The following is a 13,224-nucleotide window of genomic DNA, read 5'->3' as shown; positions in this document are numbered from 1 at the left end:
GTGCATGAATAAACGCTGGAACTAATTGCTTTGGAGTTATTTGCTCCTGGGTACATGCTCAAACAGGTGCCTGGAAACAAAACTCCAGAGTACTAAGCTTTTATTCATGTGTACTTGCACCCATTGAGTAGTACCTTGCTCTACACGTAGTTCCATTATCACCTGGGACTACTTACCTGGTAAGGTACATGAGTAAAGGTGTCAAATTCTGAACTTCTGGACTCCCTATAAACCTTACTCACACTTAGTAATACTAACCCATGCTCATGTTTCTCATTGCAGTGCCTTTTGCTAGAACCATATCAACAACCAATGAACCATTCCTTCAGCTCTAGGAAAGAATTAAACTGCTTGCTTAATAAAAGCCTTTGTATCCTAAGAGAAAATTGTCAGGAGTAACAAGGCTTGTATTACTTAGCTAAATGTTTAACATCCATGTATTGTCTGGGAAATATACATGCATATTAACTAGGAAGAGATGGCCTCCACCTCACTCTACTGGGGAGGAGGCTCTTTTCAGCCAGACTGGCTGACCTACTCGACTGGGCTTTAAAGTAAAGCTACCAGGGGATAGGTGGATAACTGCCAGTGCAAGCCTACTAGGCAACTACTGCATAACCAGCAGGTTACAGCCCCCAAGGGAATCCACACCTACCCCAGCCCCGGAACAGTGTTTGCCTGACAGTGCAAGGAAGCCTAGGGCTTCCAATGGGACACTTACGTGTCTGTACACCATTGCCAGGAGCTTGGGGAACATACAGGAGGAACTGGTCCTCCTGCTCAGCAAGAAAGACTATGCTCTCTATGTCAAGGAGAGTTACACATCTCTGCAAATTGACATTGGCACCCAGGGAGGATGACTGGAGTCCCTCTGGGTTAAAATACATGGGGAACATGGCACAGGGAACACCATGGTAGGAGTCTACTACAGACCTCCTAACCAGAAACAAGAGCTAGACCAGGAATTCACCAGGGAACTGGCTGAGACTGCATGCTCTCGGTGCATGGTTATCATGGGAGACTAACTACCTGGACATCCCATGGGAACAGCACTCAGCCAAATCTGATCAGTCACAAAGCTTCCTCACATGCGTGGATGAGCTCTACCCAACTCAAGAAGTCTATGGGCCAACAAGAGGTAAAGTGTCACTGGACCTAGTACTGGCCAAAGGGGGTGATCTAGTCAATGACCTAAGAATCGATGGAAAGCTGGGTGATAGTGACCATGAGCTGATCACCTTTACTATCCATCGCAAAGCTAGCAAGTCAGTCAGAAATGCAGAAGTCCTCAACTTTAGGAAAGCTGACTTTGATAAGCTCAGGAGGCTCATTGTCAAGACCCTAAGGGACCATGACTTGACAGAAAGAGGAGACCAAGAGGAGTGGTTGCTCCTCAAGGGAGTGATCCTGACAGCACAAGAGATGTCCATCCCATCTCAGAGGAAGTGTTGCAAAAGGGCTCCTTTGGCTCAGCAGGGAACTTGAGGACCTCCCACACCTCAAAAGAAAGACTTATAAAGGATGGAAGGCTGAAATAACCATCAAGGAGGAGTACGCAGCACTGATCCGTACCTGCAGGGAGTGGACCAGGAAAGCCAAGGCTGCAACTGAACTCCATCTGGCTTCACATATCAAGGATAATAAAAAGTCCTTTTTCAAATATGTAGGGAGTCATAAAAAAAGCAAGGGTAACATTGGACCCCTGCTGAACCAAATGGGACAATTCATAATCGATACCCAGGAAAAAGCCAAGCTGCTTAACAGGTACTTCATGTCGGTCTTTCATCAACCCAAAGGGACTTCCCTGCCTAGCTTGACACGGGACGGCCAGGGTGAGGGCGTATTTATACCCCGCATTGGCGTAGATCTTGTAAAGGAACACCTTGAGAGGCTGGACATCTTCAAGTCACCTGGTCCTCACAGATTACACCCTCGAGTACTCAAGGAGCTGGCAGGTGTCATAGCCCAACCATTGGCAAAAATATTCAAAACCTCATGGCACTCAGGTGAAGTACCTGAAGACTGGAAGAAGGCCAATGTGGTATCCATCTTCAAGAAATGGCAGAGAGTAGATCCTGAGAATTACAAGTCAATCAGCTTGACCTCAATCCCTCATAAGATTATGGAGAAAATTATCAAAGAGACCCTTCTTGATAAGCTAGCTAATGGCAACATCCTGAGGGATATCCAGCATGGGTTTGTTATGGGTAGGCCTTGCCTGACCAATCTCATCTCATTCTATGACCAGATAACATAACCTGGACAATGGAGAAGAGATTGACATCATATATCTGGACTTTAAAAAAGCCTTTGATTTGGTATCTCATGATCTCTTCATGGAAAAATTAGCCAACTGTGGCCTCAGCTACACCAGTTTGATGGCTAGGAAATTGGCTCCCAGGTTGGACCCAGAGAGTAATACCGTGTTTCCCTGAAAATAAGACATACCCATAAAATAAGCCGTAGCAGGATTTCTACGTATTTGCGCAATATAAGCCATACCCCGAAAATAAGACATAGTGATGGGCGTGGCTAAGCGTACCGATGCGAAGCGGTAAATAAGACGGGCAGCCCTTCTCATTTGCCCCATCGTGACAGCTGCTATCTTGGAGGTGACCGGAGAGGGAGAAATAGAAAGTGAAAGTAAAAGTCTCCTCAGTGAAGTGAGGAGCAAGAAGTTCTGCTTTAGGTATTGTGTGTCCTCAGGGGGAAGAATAAAGCTGTGGCTGCAGCTTTGGATTAACATCATACATAGTTTTGGTATTGGGTGGTGGAACCGGAGCGTGCTCCATCCACTCCATGCATTGACCTGGTATTGCAGTGCTTCCAGGACCGGTGCAAAAAAACAGAAAAAAAAAAAAATGCTGTTTTAAAAATAAAACATCCCCCGAAAATAAGCCATAGTGTGTCTTCTTGAGGAAAAATAAATATAAGACAGTGTCTTATTTTCGGGGAAACACGGTAGTTAATGGAAGTGAATCATTATGGCATTCCGTGACCAGTGGTGTCCCCCCAGGCTCTGTCCTTGGACCGGTTCTCTTTAACATCTTTATCAATGATGTGGACATTGGTGTCAGAAGTGCACTGGCCAAATTCACCAATGACACTAAACATTGAGGCATAGCGTCCACACCTGAGGATAGGCTAGTGATCCAGGCTGACTTGTAAGCTTAGAAAGTGGGCAAATATAAACCTGATGATGTTCAATACCAAAAAATGCAAGGTACTCCACCTTCGGGGGAAAAAAACACACAGCATGCTTAGAGGGTCACAGCTGAAAGAGACTTGGGGGTCATGACTGACCACAAGACGAACATGAGCCACCAGTGTGATGTTGCAGCTGGTAAAGCAAACAAAACTCTGGCTTGCATCCATAGGTACTTCTCAAGTAAATCTCAGGATGTCATCCTCCCGCTGTACTCAGCCTCACTGAGGCTGCAGCTGGAGTACTGCATCCAATTCTGGGCTCCACAATTCAAGAAGGATGTTGAGAAGCTTTAGAGAGTCCATAGGAGAGCCATGCACATGATCAGAGGGCAAGAGAATAGGCCTTATGAAGAGAGGCTGAGAGCCATGGGACTCTTCAGGCTGGAAAAGCGCAGGCTCAGGGGTGACCTGGTGGCTGCCTGTAAGTACATAAGGGGTGTGCATCAGTATCTGAGGGAATGTCTGTTCACCAGAGCACCCTGAGAGGTAACAAAGACCAATGGTCATACACTCCTCCAAGACCATTTTAGGCTGAAGATACGGAAAAATGTCTTTACTGTCCAAACCCCCAAGACCTGGAATAGACTCCCTCCAGAAGTGGTGCAGGCACCTATTCGACTTATTCAAGAAATGCTTGGATACTTATCTTGCTGGGATCGGGATTCTTTGATTTCCTGCCCCTGGGGCAGAGGGCTGGACTTGATGATCTTCAAGGTCCCTTCCAGCCCTAAACTCTGTGAAATCTTAAAAAAAAATCTCAATCCAGACCCCTCAAAAGTCATGAGACAGGCTTGGAAATCATGGGATAAAAACAGTGTGTAGCTTCCTTCTGGTGTCACTAAGGTTTCCTTGTTTAAAATTTTTAGCAATTTATCTGTAACCGTTAAGGGCAGAAACTTACCTTTTCTTAAAAGATGAAAGCTGAGATTCTCATGCAAATCTCATTCCAGCAAGAGGGACTTTAAGGAAGTTGTCTTGTGATTTTACTGCAAATCTCATGATACCAGAGTGAGCAACATTAACATTTGCTGTCCCATTTTGGGGACAAATGTTAATAAACATTGTTACTTTTATGTACTCTCTCTCTCTCTCTCTCTCTCTCCTCAGTTTTACCAAACATTGATACCCTTTCTAAGGAGCCTGGAATAAGAAGTAATTGTCAAAAGTCGATAAAAGTCAGTTTTAGCAGCAGTGGCCTAAATTCTTTGCCACAGACACAGTATAGGTAAGAATTTAATTGAGGATTGCCAAAGCAGTTTCTCACCTGGTTAGGTGGAAAGTAAAAGAATTACTTATTTTAGCAGACCACTCACGTGGTTTGCTTATTCCACGTGCACATGAGTTAAGGTTGGCATGGGAGCCTCAACTGAGAACTTCCTGATATTTTCACGTTTAAATTCTTCATGTCAGCTTTGTAGTTAGGTCTTTGACATTGACAGTCTTCAGCCACCAAATTATACGTTGCAATCTTTTGACATTGACAGTCTTAAACTGCAGGAATATATACTGCAGTTAAAAAAAAGGAAATAACACAATTTAATGTGTAATGCTTTAAAAATAACACCTGAAAATATTTTCAAGTTCAAAACATTGTGGTGTAACTAAGGACCTGAAAGTAACACAGCCTAAATCATGCCAAATACTTTTCATTTCTTTTTTATGAAAATAGCGACCAAAGGGTAATCAACATGTTTTTCATTATCAAATAAAAGAATCAGATCGTTATAAATATACAAAAGTTTTGTTACAAAGGCACAGCATATTTATTTTCCTTAGTCAATTTAATCTTAATATTATTTAATAAAGTATATACAGCTGAATGAGAAAAATAAAACTAAGAAGCTCTCCCCAAAGAGAGAACCTGGCAGATTTGCATAATTTGCATAGTTCTGATCTCCTTTTCCACCAGGTTTACAACATTTTTAACTCCATTCATTTCCTTGGACTTATTCTTGTTAGTGACCTGAACAGTAGGATTTTATTAGCAAAGGAACAAGTAGTGGGAATGCAAGGACTTGTGTCTGCAGTCTCATCTGACAAATAAATTTATACTCATTCACAACTGGATATTTTCATTTATATAGTTACCATCATTTGGTCAGAACTAGAAGGGTTCTGCTACATAGAGTTCAAAGGGCAGGCAACACCATTATCTTGGTACAGTAAAAATGTCTCAATATTATAAAGAGAAGAAATATGGTGAGAATGGATGCCATTTTGAATACTAGCAAAAATTATGAAGCAAGACTAAACAGCTCCCAAATGGTTTGGATTGGAATCTCTTATTTATACCAGTTTTATATTTGAACAACTCCATCACTTCTGTTTCTACTAATGTAAGACAGATGAGAATCAGACAACAGCTGGGCCCATTATAGTAGTTGTAATATTATTTTCCAGGATGATTTAATAACCAAAAACTTCATCCACAGAAAGAGGGTTTGACCTTATTATTACTTACCTAGTGTAATTTAGGAGTTATGCCGCTCGAGTCAAAGGAGTTGTATGGTTATGTGAGGAAAACAAGGTTCAAACTTTTGCATATTTCTTAAACAAAGTTTTGCCCCTTCTATTTTCCTTCCACCAGTCCAGCACAGAGACAAGATCCTATTCCAGCTTCTTATTTATGTCCAGTCGTAGTTCAAAATAATTTAGTAGTCCAACTGCAATTAAAGGTGGGAGGGTCTAGTATTTGGCAACATCCTTTCAAGAAGTGCAGGCTGTAGTTTCCACCTGAGTTTGTGATGGTGCTGAGGAAAAGATGGGGAAATAAAAAGTCAGGCCTGTTTTCACAATGTAGATTTAAAATGCTTTAAATTATCCTCCTGTTAATGGAACTTAAAATAAGTCCCTAAGCCATAGGAACTTCTATCAGGACTCCTGAAATGCCCCAGTGTTTTTATTTTATCACTGAAAAATCGTTTTTTTTATCTTAGAAATGTTTGTTCAACTTTATTGCTGTTTTCCAGGAACCAGTTAATTAAATGTATTCAATGTGATGAATGACATGAAGAGAAAACTCAAATGAATGAGGATGGTATTAAAGCTGGAGTTCTGCTCTAAGTAAATATTAATGACGTGTTTAGTCCTTTTCTTAGACACATTCAGAACACTAAGTTATTAGAAAAAACCCCCTCCACCCTGAGTACCATACAAGCATAAGTGTTCAGAAGCTCACAGTATTGACACCAATACACTCTTCAAACAAAAAGGGTACTTTTGCCTGCTCTAAAAATGTCACTATAAAAGCAGCTAGCTTTTGATTTTAAAAATATGGTCACCTTACATTTGTTGCTTGCATCTGTAAGTATCCCAAGATACTTCTGCAGAGAAGATAATGAAGGACAAAAAAACTCAAGGAAGTTACTTGATTTATAGGAGAGAAAGAGAGAAAATAAATAAGACTTGACTTTTAAAATAATGTTTTGTAGATGTGAGAGGAAGACATTAGGGCTGTGTGAAACAGCACCATTCAGTTTCGACTTGCGTTTTGACAGAACAGTGCTTCTTTTCAAATTTCTTTTCAATTCAAAACCTCCGTTCCATTTCATTTTGTCAAAACAATTTTACTGGTTCGACGCTGTTTCAAAGTTTTGCTTGTAGGCTATAACGGGGAAGTTTGAAACAGCCTATAACTTGGTCATTTCTGGCCTGATTTAGATGAATCTTGCTGGAATGGTAGCGCCTTCTGAAGGCATGAAGCCTGCCAAGTTTCAAGGAGATAGGTGCAGGAGTTTCAGGGAATCTGCAGAGTCTTCAAAGCAGAAAACTCATGTCACGTGTATGTGTTAAGCCACAGGGGGGTCAAACCTCCAGGCATGCTGGCCCCTGCTGAGGCCACAAAACCTGCCAGCTTTCAAGAAGATAGGTGCAGGGGCTTCTGGGGCTCTGCACCCTCTTCCCCTTCCCTCTCCTTACTTTAGTTTCTGTTTCTCTGCAGGCAAGCCCAGCTTGAGCTTTGAAACTCAAAACGTTTAGAACATTTTGAAGTGTTTTGACTTGCCTCATTTCATAGTTTCATAGTTGGTAGGGTCGGAAGGGACCTAAGCAGATCATCAAGTCCGACCCCCTGCCATGGGTAGGAAAGGATGCTGGGGTCAAATGACTCCGGCTAGGTAATTGTCTAGCCTCCTTTTGAAGACCCCCGAGGTAGGGGTGAGCACCACTTTCCTTGGAAGTTGGTTCCAGATCCTAGCCACCCTGACTGTGAAGTAGCGCCTCCTGATATCTAGCCTGAATCTACTCTCCATCAACTTATGGCCGTTATTCCTTGTTCCTCCCAGTAGTGCTCAGGGGAACAGGGCCTCTCCCATTGCCTGCTGGTCCCCCTTGGCAAATTTATAGGCAGCCATCAAATCCCCTCTCAGCCTTTTGTGGAGGCTGAACAGGTTCAGGTCCCGTAGCCTCTCCTCATAGGGCCTGCCCTGCTGCCCCTTGATCATGCGAGTGGCCCTCCTCTGGACCCTCTTGATACTGTCCACATCCCTCCTGAAGTGCGGCGCCCAGAACTGGATGCAGTACTCCAACTGCGGCCTGACCAATGTTGCACAGAGGGGGAGGATCACCTCCCTGGACTTGCATCTATGGATGCATGACAAGGTGTGGTTAGCCTTCCTGACCATGTCCCCACATTGGCGGCCTGTGTTCATCTTGGAATCAATACTGACCCCCAGATCCTTTTCTGCTTCTGTACTGACAAGAAGGGAGCTCCCCAGCCTGTAGGTACACTGCTGGTTCTTCCTTCCCAGGTACAATACCTTGCACTTGCCTGTATTGAAACCCATCCTATTCTCATCTGCCCACCTCTGTAACCTGTCCAGATCTAGTTGTAGCCTGTCCTTCTCTTCTAGTGTGCTCACTTCTCCCCACATTTTAGTGTCATCTGCAAACTTGAACAAGGTGCTTTTCACCCCCTTTTCCAAGTCACTGATGAAGATGTTGAATAGCACCGGCCCAAGGACCAAGCCCTGCGGAACCCCACTGCCCACATCCTTCCAGGCTGAAAATGACCCGTCCACCACCACTCTCTGGGTGTGGCCCTCCAGTCAATTTGTGACCCATCTGACTGTGTAGGCATCAACACCACAGTCGCCTAATTTTTTAAAATGAAGATGGGGTGAGAGACAGTGTTCAAGGCCTTCCTAAAGTCTACAAAGACTATATCCACCATGACACCTGCATCTAAGGCTTTTGTGACTTGGTCATAGAAGGCCACCAGGTTGGTCTGACAGGACCTGCCTCTAATGATCCCATGCTGATTGTCCCTAAGCATAATCTCCCCTACTGGTCCCTTGCAGATGTCCTCTTGGATAATTTCCTCAAAGATCTTCCCCAGGACCGAGGTAAGACTAACGGGCCTATAGTTTCCTGGGTCCTCTTTTCCCCCTTTTTTGAAAACAGGGACCATATTGGCCCTTTTCCAGTCCTCTGGCACCTTGCCAGAGCACCACAAGTGCTTGTAAAGCTGTGCCAGGGGTCCCGCAATGACCTCTGCCAATTCCCTAAGCACTCTGGGGTGGAGATTGTCAGAGTCTGCTGATATGAACACATCTAGTCCCTCCAGAAGTTCCCTGACTAGGTCCTAGCTGTGCCTCTCCTGGGTCCGTCCGGAATCCCAGTGGGGGGGATGTCCCTGTCCCAGCTCGGAAAAAGGGAAGCAAAGAATCTGTTAAAGAGATTAGCTTTGTCATCTGGTGCTACCACCAGATTACCAAGCATGTCCTGTAGAGGCCCCACATTACTTGGTGCCTTCTTTTTACCCCCCTATGGATTTAAAAAAGGACTTCTTGTTATCTTTGATCTGGGTTGCTAGCCCCAGTTCCATCTCTGCCTTAGCCTGCCTAACAATCTCGAGCAATGGAGGTATAATCCTCCTTGGTGATGGCCCATTTCTTCCATTGGGTGTACGCCCCCATTTTGGCTTTGAGACATTCCTGGATGCTTTTGGTGAGCAATTTTGAGGCTGTTTTGAAGCTCTCTGTTTCATTTTGATTTTCCTTGAAACGAGTCGAAACAGTGTCAAAACAAAACTGGCAGCAAAATTTTGCACAGCCCTAGAAGTGAATTCAATATGTACCTACCCTAACTCATGCAGAGAAATCTGTTGCATGTCACAATCCTAACACCACATATTACAGTCCTTATTGACCTTTCCCCCCCCAATACGGTGTGTTATAAAAAACATAATTTTTGCAATAGTCCATATCTTTGAAAGAGCACTCATATACCTCACAGTAACCTGCTATGGTACATAAAGAAACCTCCTGTAAGCGTACAACCTTGGCGGTCACCTACCACACTACATTTGAACTGATAAGAAGAATTATCAAACAATTACAGCCCCTCCTTGATAAAGATCAGAACTTAACAGGAATATTCCCAACCCCCAGTCCTCGCTCCTGGCTTTCAAATAACGCCCTAATCTTGTCCAACTCATCGTCAGAAGTAAGCTTCTCCTGTTCAAGAGATATCAAATGGGACACAACCTTGCCTTAGGAATAGATGCAAAGCCTGTCAATACATCTCCACTGCTGCAACAATCAACACGCCCTACAATTAACACACAAGAAACTATGGATTTTTCCACAAGTCTATCCCAAAATGTGGTATATCTCATCCAATACACCAAATGGCCTCATGGAAACTGTGTGTGCTGGCAGATGTAAATCCCCTCACTGCCCCCTTCCCCCATACCGCGCTTTACCAGAAGAGGAATTGTGTCAGTTTGACTTGGCTCCCCAGCATCTGTATAGTTAATGAGCTTCAGTGGGGCTTTTTGGCACTTTTATATAATAGCTGGTAAAAGTGCCAAAAAGCCCCACTGAAGCACATGAGCTATACAGATGCTGGGCAAACTGGTCAAACTGACACTATTTCTCTTCTGGGCATGCGCTGTGCTTGATTCAGGGGCACGCTGAGTAGAAAGTAAGGTGCTTTTTTGGTTTTTTCCCCATGTCCGTAAGCACCCTATGTGGATATAACTATATATCAAAATGTAGAAAAAGATTAAGGATAGAGACACGTACACATATAGGAGAACACTTTTCACCGAGCAGTGACTCACTTTCTGATCTCATTGTCTTCATGCTCAGTGCAAATTTACAAAACACTTTGAAAAGGTGAGCCTAGAAGGAAAAAATGTATAAGCTGGCTGGACACCTAAGAACCAAGGACTGAACATGGGTATTGAATTTATGGCATACTATAGTCTACCTGATAATCTTTCTTCACACTATAGGTGATAACCACCCTTTTCCCTTTTGAAAGGTCTTACCTTTCTTCTAATCAAGCTATCCTTTTTCTGTGATTTGCTTGTCTACTACCTCTATGAATTTCTCCTCCAATTTCATGGCCTTGCAGGCTGTTTTTATTTTTTGCTGTACCTGTTTTTCCCTCCAACCTGAAGAACTATGTGTTGCATTCAAAAGAGTGTCTAAATCTAATCTCAACCATGCAGTTGATCCAATAAAAGATATCATCCATAAAAATCCTTGCCTCTCAAATGTTTCCTGACCATCTCAGCTAAACCACTCCAAAGATATCTAAATAATGTGTGCAAAGATATCTAAATAAAAGATGTTCTTTTAGTTTTGTTTTCTGTCCAAACACACACTCTTCAAGGAAAAGGTTCTGATTTATGTCCGATGTGTAGTTATGGTGAGATAGTGCACTATTATTTGGTAGTGAGGAAGTATGTTTATTTGATAGAGGAGAAATAAATATTTACAAGAAAAAACAAAAGATTTTTTTCAGACAGAGTTAAAGTATTAATCTTTTTAAGGAGTACAATGTTACTGTAACCCATAGGTGACCAGTAAGGGGTGCACAGGGGTGCACGTGTCCCCCCCAACAGGGCCGGTGCCCCCCTTGACAGCCGACACTGATGCTGTTGGTAGGGCTGGTGCCCCCCTGACAGGGTCAGTGGCTTCTGCGGGTGCGCCTCCAGATTCAGGAGGCACCAGTCACTTATGCTGTAACCAATGCCTGGAAACAGAGTCAAGTGCTCAAAAACACAATCAGGCTGTTGGACCTCCAGCTAGAAAACTAACCGACCAAAGTCGGTGAACAAGTTTTATGCACTCTGCAACAGTAACTCTTGCATTCCAAACTTTCACGACACCTCATAAATTGTTTTCATTATTTGCACTAGAAAAAGCAATGTCTTTGAATGTTGACGTATCTTTTGTATCTTGCCATTGACTTTACCTTTGTTTACCTTTATTTCCTAAAACATTGCCACAAAAAATACAGCAGTGATAAACAACACCTGAGTTCAAAGAGCTAGCCTGAAGAGAGAATGAAGAACTTGTCCGTACCTGTTAAAAAGGTCTTGGCAGCATCTAATTACTTTTGTGGTGTTGCTTGGTGAACCTGTTGAGTTGAAGGCATTCCCTAACATAATGTAGCATGGAACGTCTTCCACAACAGGCACAGATAATATTCCTGGAAATTGAGTACAGTAGTGTTAGTTGCTTTAATCTATAACAGAAGTCTCTAGAGGTGTGTCTTCAATAGGAAAAGAGATCTGTTTTTACCTGATGCTAGCTAAGAGGTGGTAAGTGACATATGGTAAAATGCTAATCAAGAAAAGGCCGTAGTTTTCACTACAAGGAAATGAGTTACCCTTGACCTTGACCTGCTAACTCATGTGTTAAAGCTACCTTGTGTTCAGGGTTTTACGTCCTGTTAGCTACTATGCATTAGCTAATACGAGGAAAGAACAGTTTTTTCCTAGTAAGGCAAGGTCTATGTTACTCTGCTAACCAGAGTGAAAAATGACAAGTACAGTTTCTCCCATTTATATCAGGCGACACCCAGCAGTGAGGGGACTGGAGTGGCTTGATCCCCAGGGAAACTGATTTATTTCAAACACATCAAGTCCTTTGTTCCAGTTCTGAAATGTGGCTATCTTAAAAACAAAGACAAAACAAAAAAATTCTCTTCACACTCTCTCTCTCTCTCTGAAAATTAACATTTTTTTTTTCAAATAAGCTGTTGTATACTGCTTGACATTTTGAGGGTTTATTGTCTGTCATCTAAGAAGGTAAGACTGATTTAATGGGGATTAGGTCCTACCTGTAAGAAAGCAACAAAGCAAAATACCTGAAGTTTTAGCATGGCAGCAAGTGGTCAAGCAGTTCATAGTGAGATTGAGTCTAAGGGTAAGATTTTTGAGTCAAAGAATCCAAAGTCCCAATAATTTTTTAAGTTACCTATGAAAACAGGACTTTGGCTCCTAATAGCATGATTTTTAAAAGTCTTTAGGTGTATATTCAATTGGAGTTGGGTGTCTAATCTGTTCAAGCACTTCTGTATCTTGAAATGCCTTTGAAAAACTGACTTGGGGTGCCTAAGGGCCATGTGGAGAAAAGAATTTATGCCTCTTCCGAATTTATGTTTCTAGTCAGGCCTGGAAACTTCATGTTCCACTCCTTGCAAAGGTTTACTGATGCCCCAGTTTCCCTGGGTAAGATTGCTATTTATTAAAATTTCAACCTGTGCATTTTCAAGGGCCCTTGTTTCCAAGAAACGGGAAGGGCTAGATGAGTGAACAAAAACTGATATGGATATGCTGTTCTCAGCCAGATTATGTGCCAAGTTCATATCTGAACTGAAACAGTATGAATTCTTTGAGTCTCATAGTGCATGCTCAAAACAAAAAGGTAGAAAGGGGCTAGTTAGATTCAAGGAAAGGAAAAGAACTTGTGTCATTTAACCATACCTGATTATTTTTTAAATCCTTCAACAGCTGGCTAACGAATTAATCTCTGCAGTGATGCATAGTGTTACATTATTGCCATTTCCTCTCTGAAATGGTGATTTTTTTGTAGCTCATGGCTCAACTTCATGGTGGAGCTTTGAAAATATAAGGCTTGTTTCTGATCACACTTTTACTAGTGTAAGGCCATTGTCTTCAATATAGTTACTGCTGATGTACAGACTCAGCCCCAAAATGCTCATTTATTTAACACAAGAGAAGAGCTCTACTTCCCAGCTTACTCCTCCTCCTTTTCATTG

General features: G+C 42.6%; 1 protein-coding gene and 1 pseudogene across 2 annotated transcripts in view; one reads left to right on the top strand and one right to left on the bottom strand.

The window, feature by feature from the left end:
- Positions 1-2,716: 2,716 nt before the first annotated feature.
- LOC149868476 (U2 spliceosomal RNA) lies at positions 2,717-2,846 on the top strand (annotated as a pseudogene).
- A 1,614-nt stretch (positions 2,847-4,460) lies between these two features.
- Positions 4,461-13,224, bottom strand: part of SLC28A3 (solute carrier family 28 member 3) — a 98,093-nt gene continuing 89,329 nt past the window's right edge. Inside the window, exons 20-22 of one of the 2 annotated variants that reach the window (XR_016441262.1) lie at positions 11,523-11,649; positions 5,669-5,957; positions 4,461-4,713 (exon numbers count right to left, since the gene is read on the bottom strand). Coding sequence is in view for 1 of the 2 variants with exons in the window: in XM_090038646.1 (XP_089894772.1) it covers positions 5,849-5,957; positions 11,523-11,649 (236 nt within the window). In the remaining variant the exon portion in view is untranslated. Of the gene's footprint in view, positions 4,714-4,847; positions 5,958-11,522; positions 11,650-13,224 lie in introns of those variants that run through there. The other variant, XM_090038646.1, reaches the window with a different exon arrangement.

Source organism: Crocodylus siamensis, chromosome 3, assembly GCF_052110815.1.
Source record: "Crocodylus siamensis isolate JL-2025a chromosome 3, ASM5211081v1, whole genome shotgun sequence".
Lineage (NCBI taxonomy): Eukaryota > Metazoa > Chordata > Crocodylia > Crocodylidae > Crocodylus > Crocodylus siamensis.
Note: the sequence above shows the minus strand (reverse complement) of the source record. Positions and strands in the feature narration are given on the sequence as shown.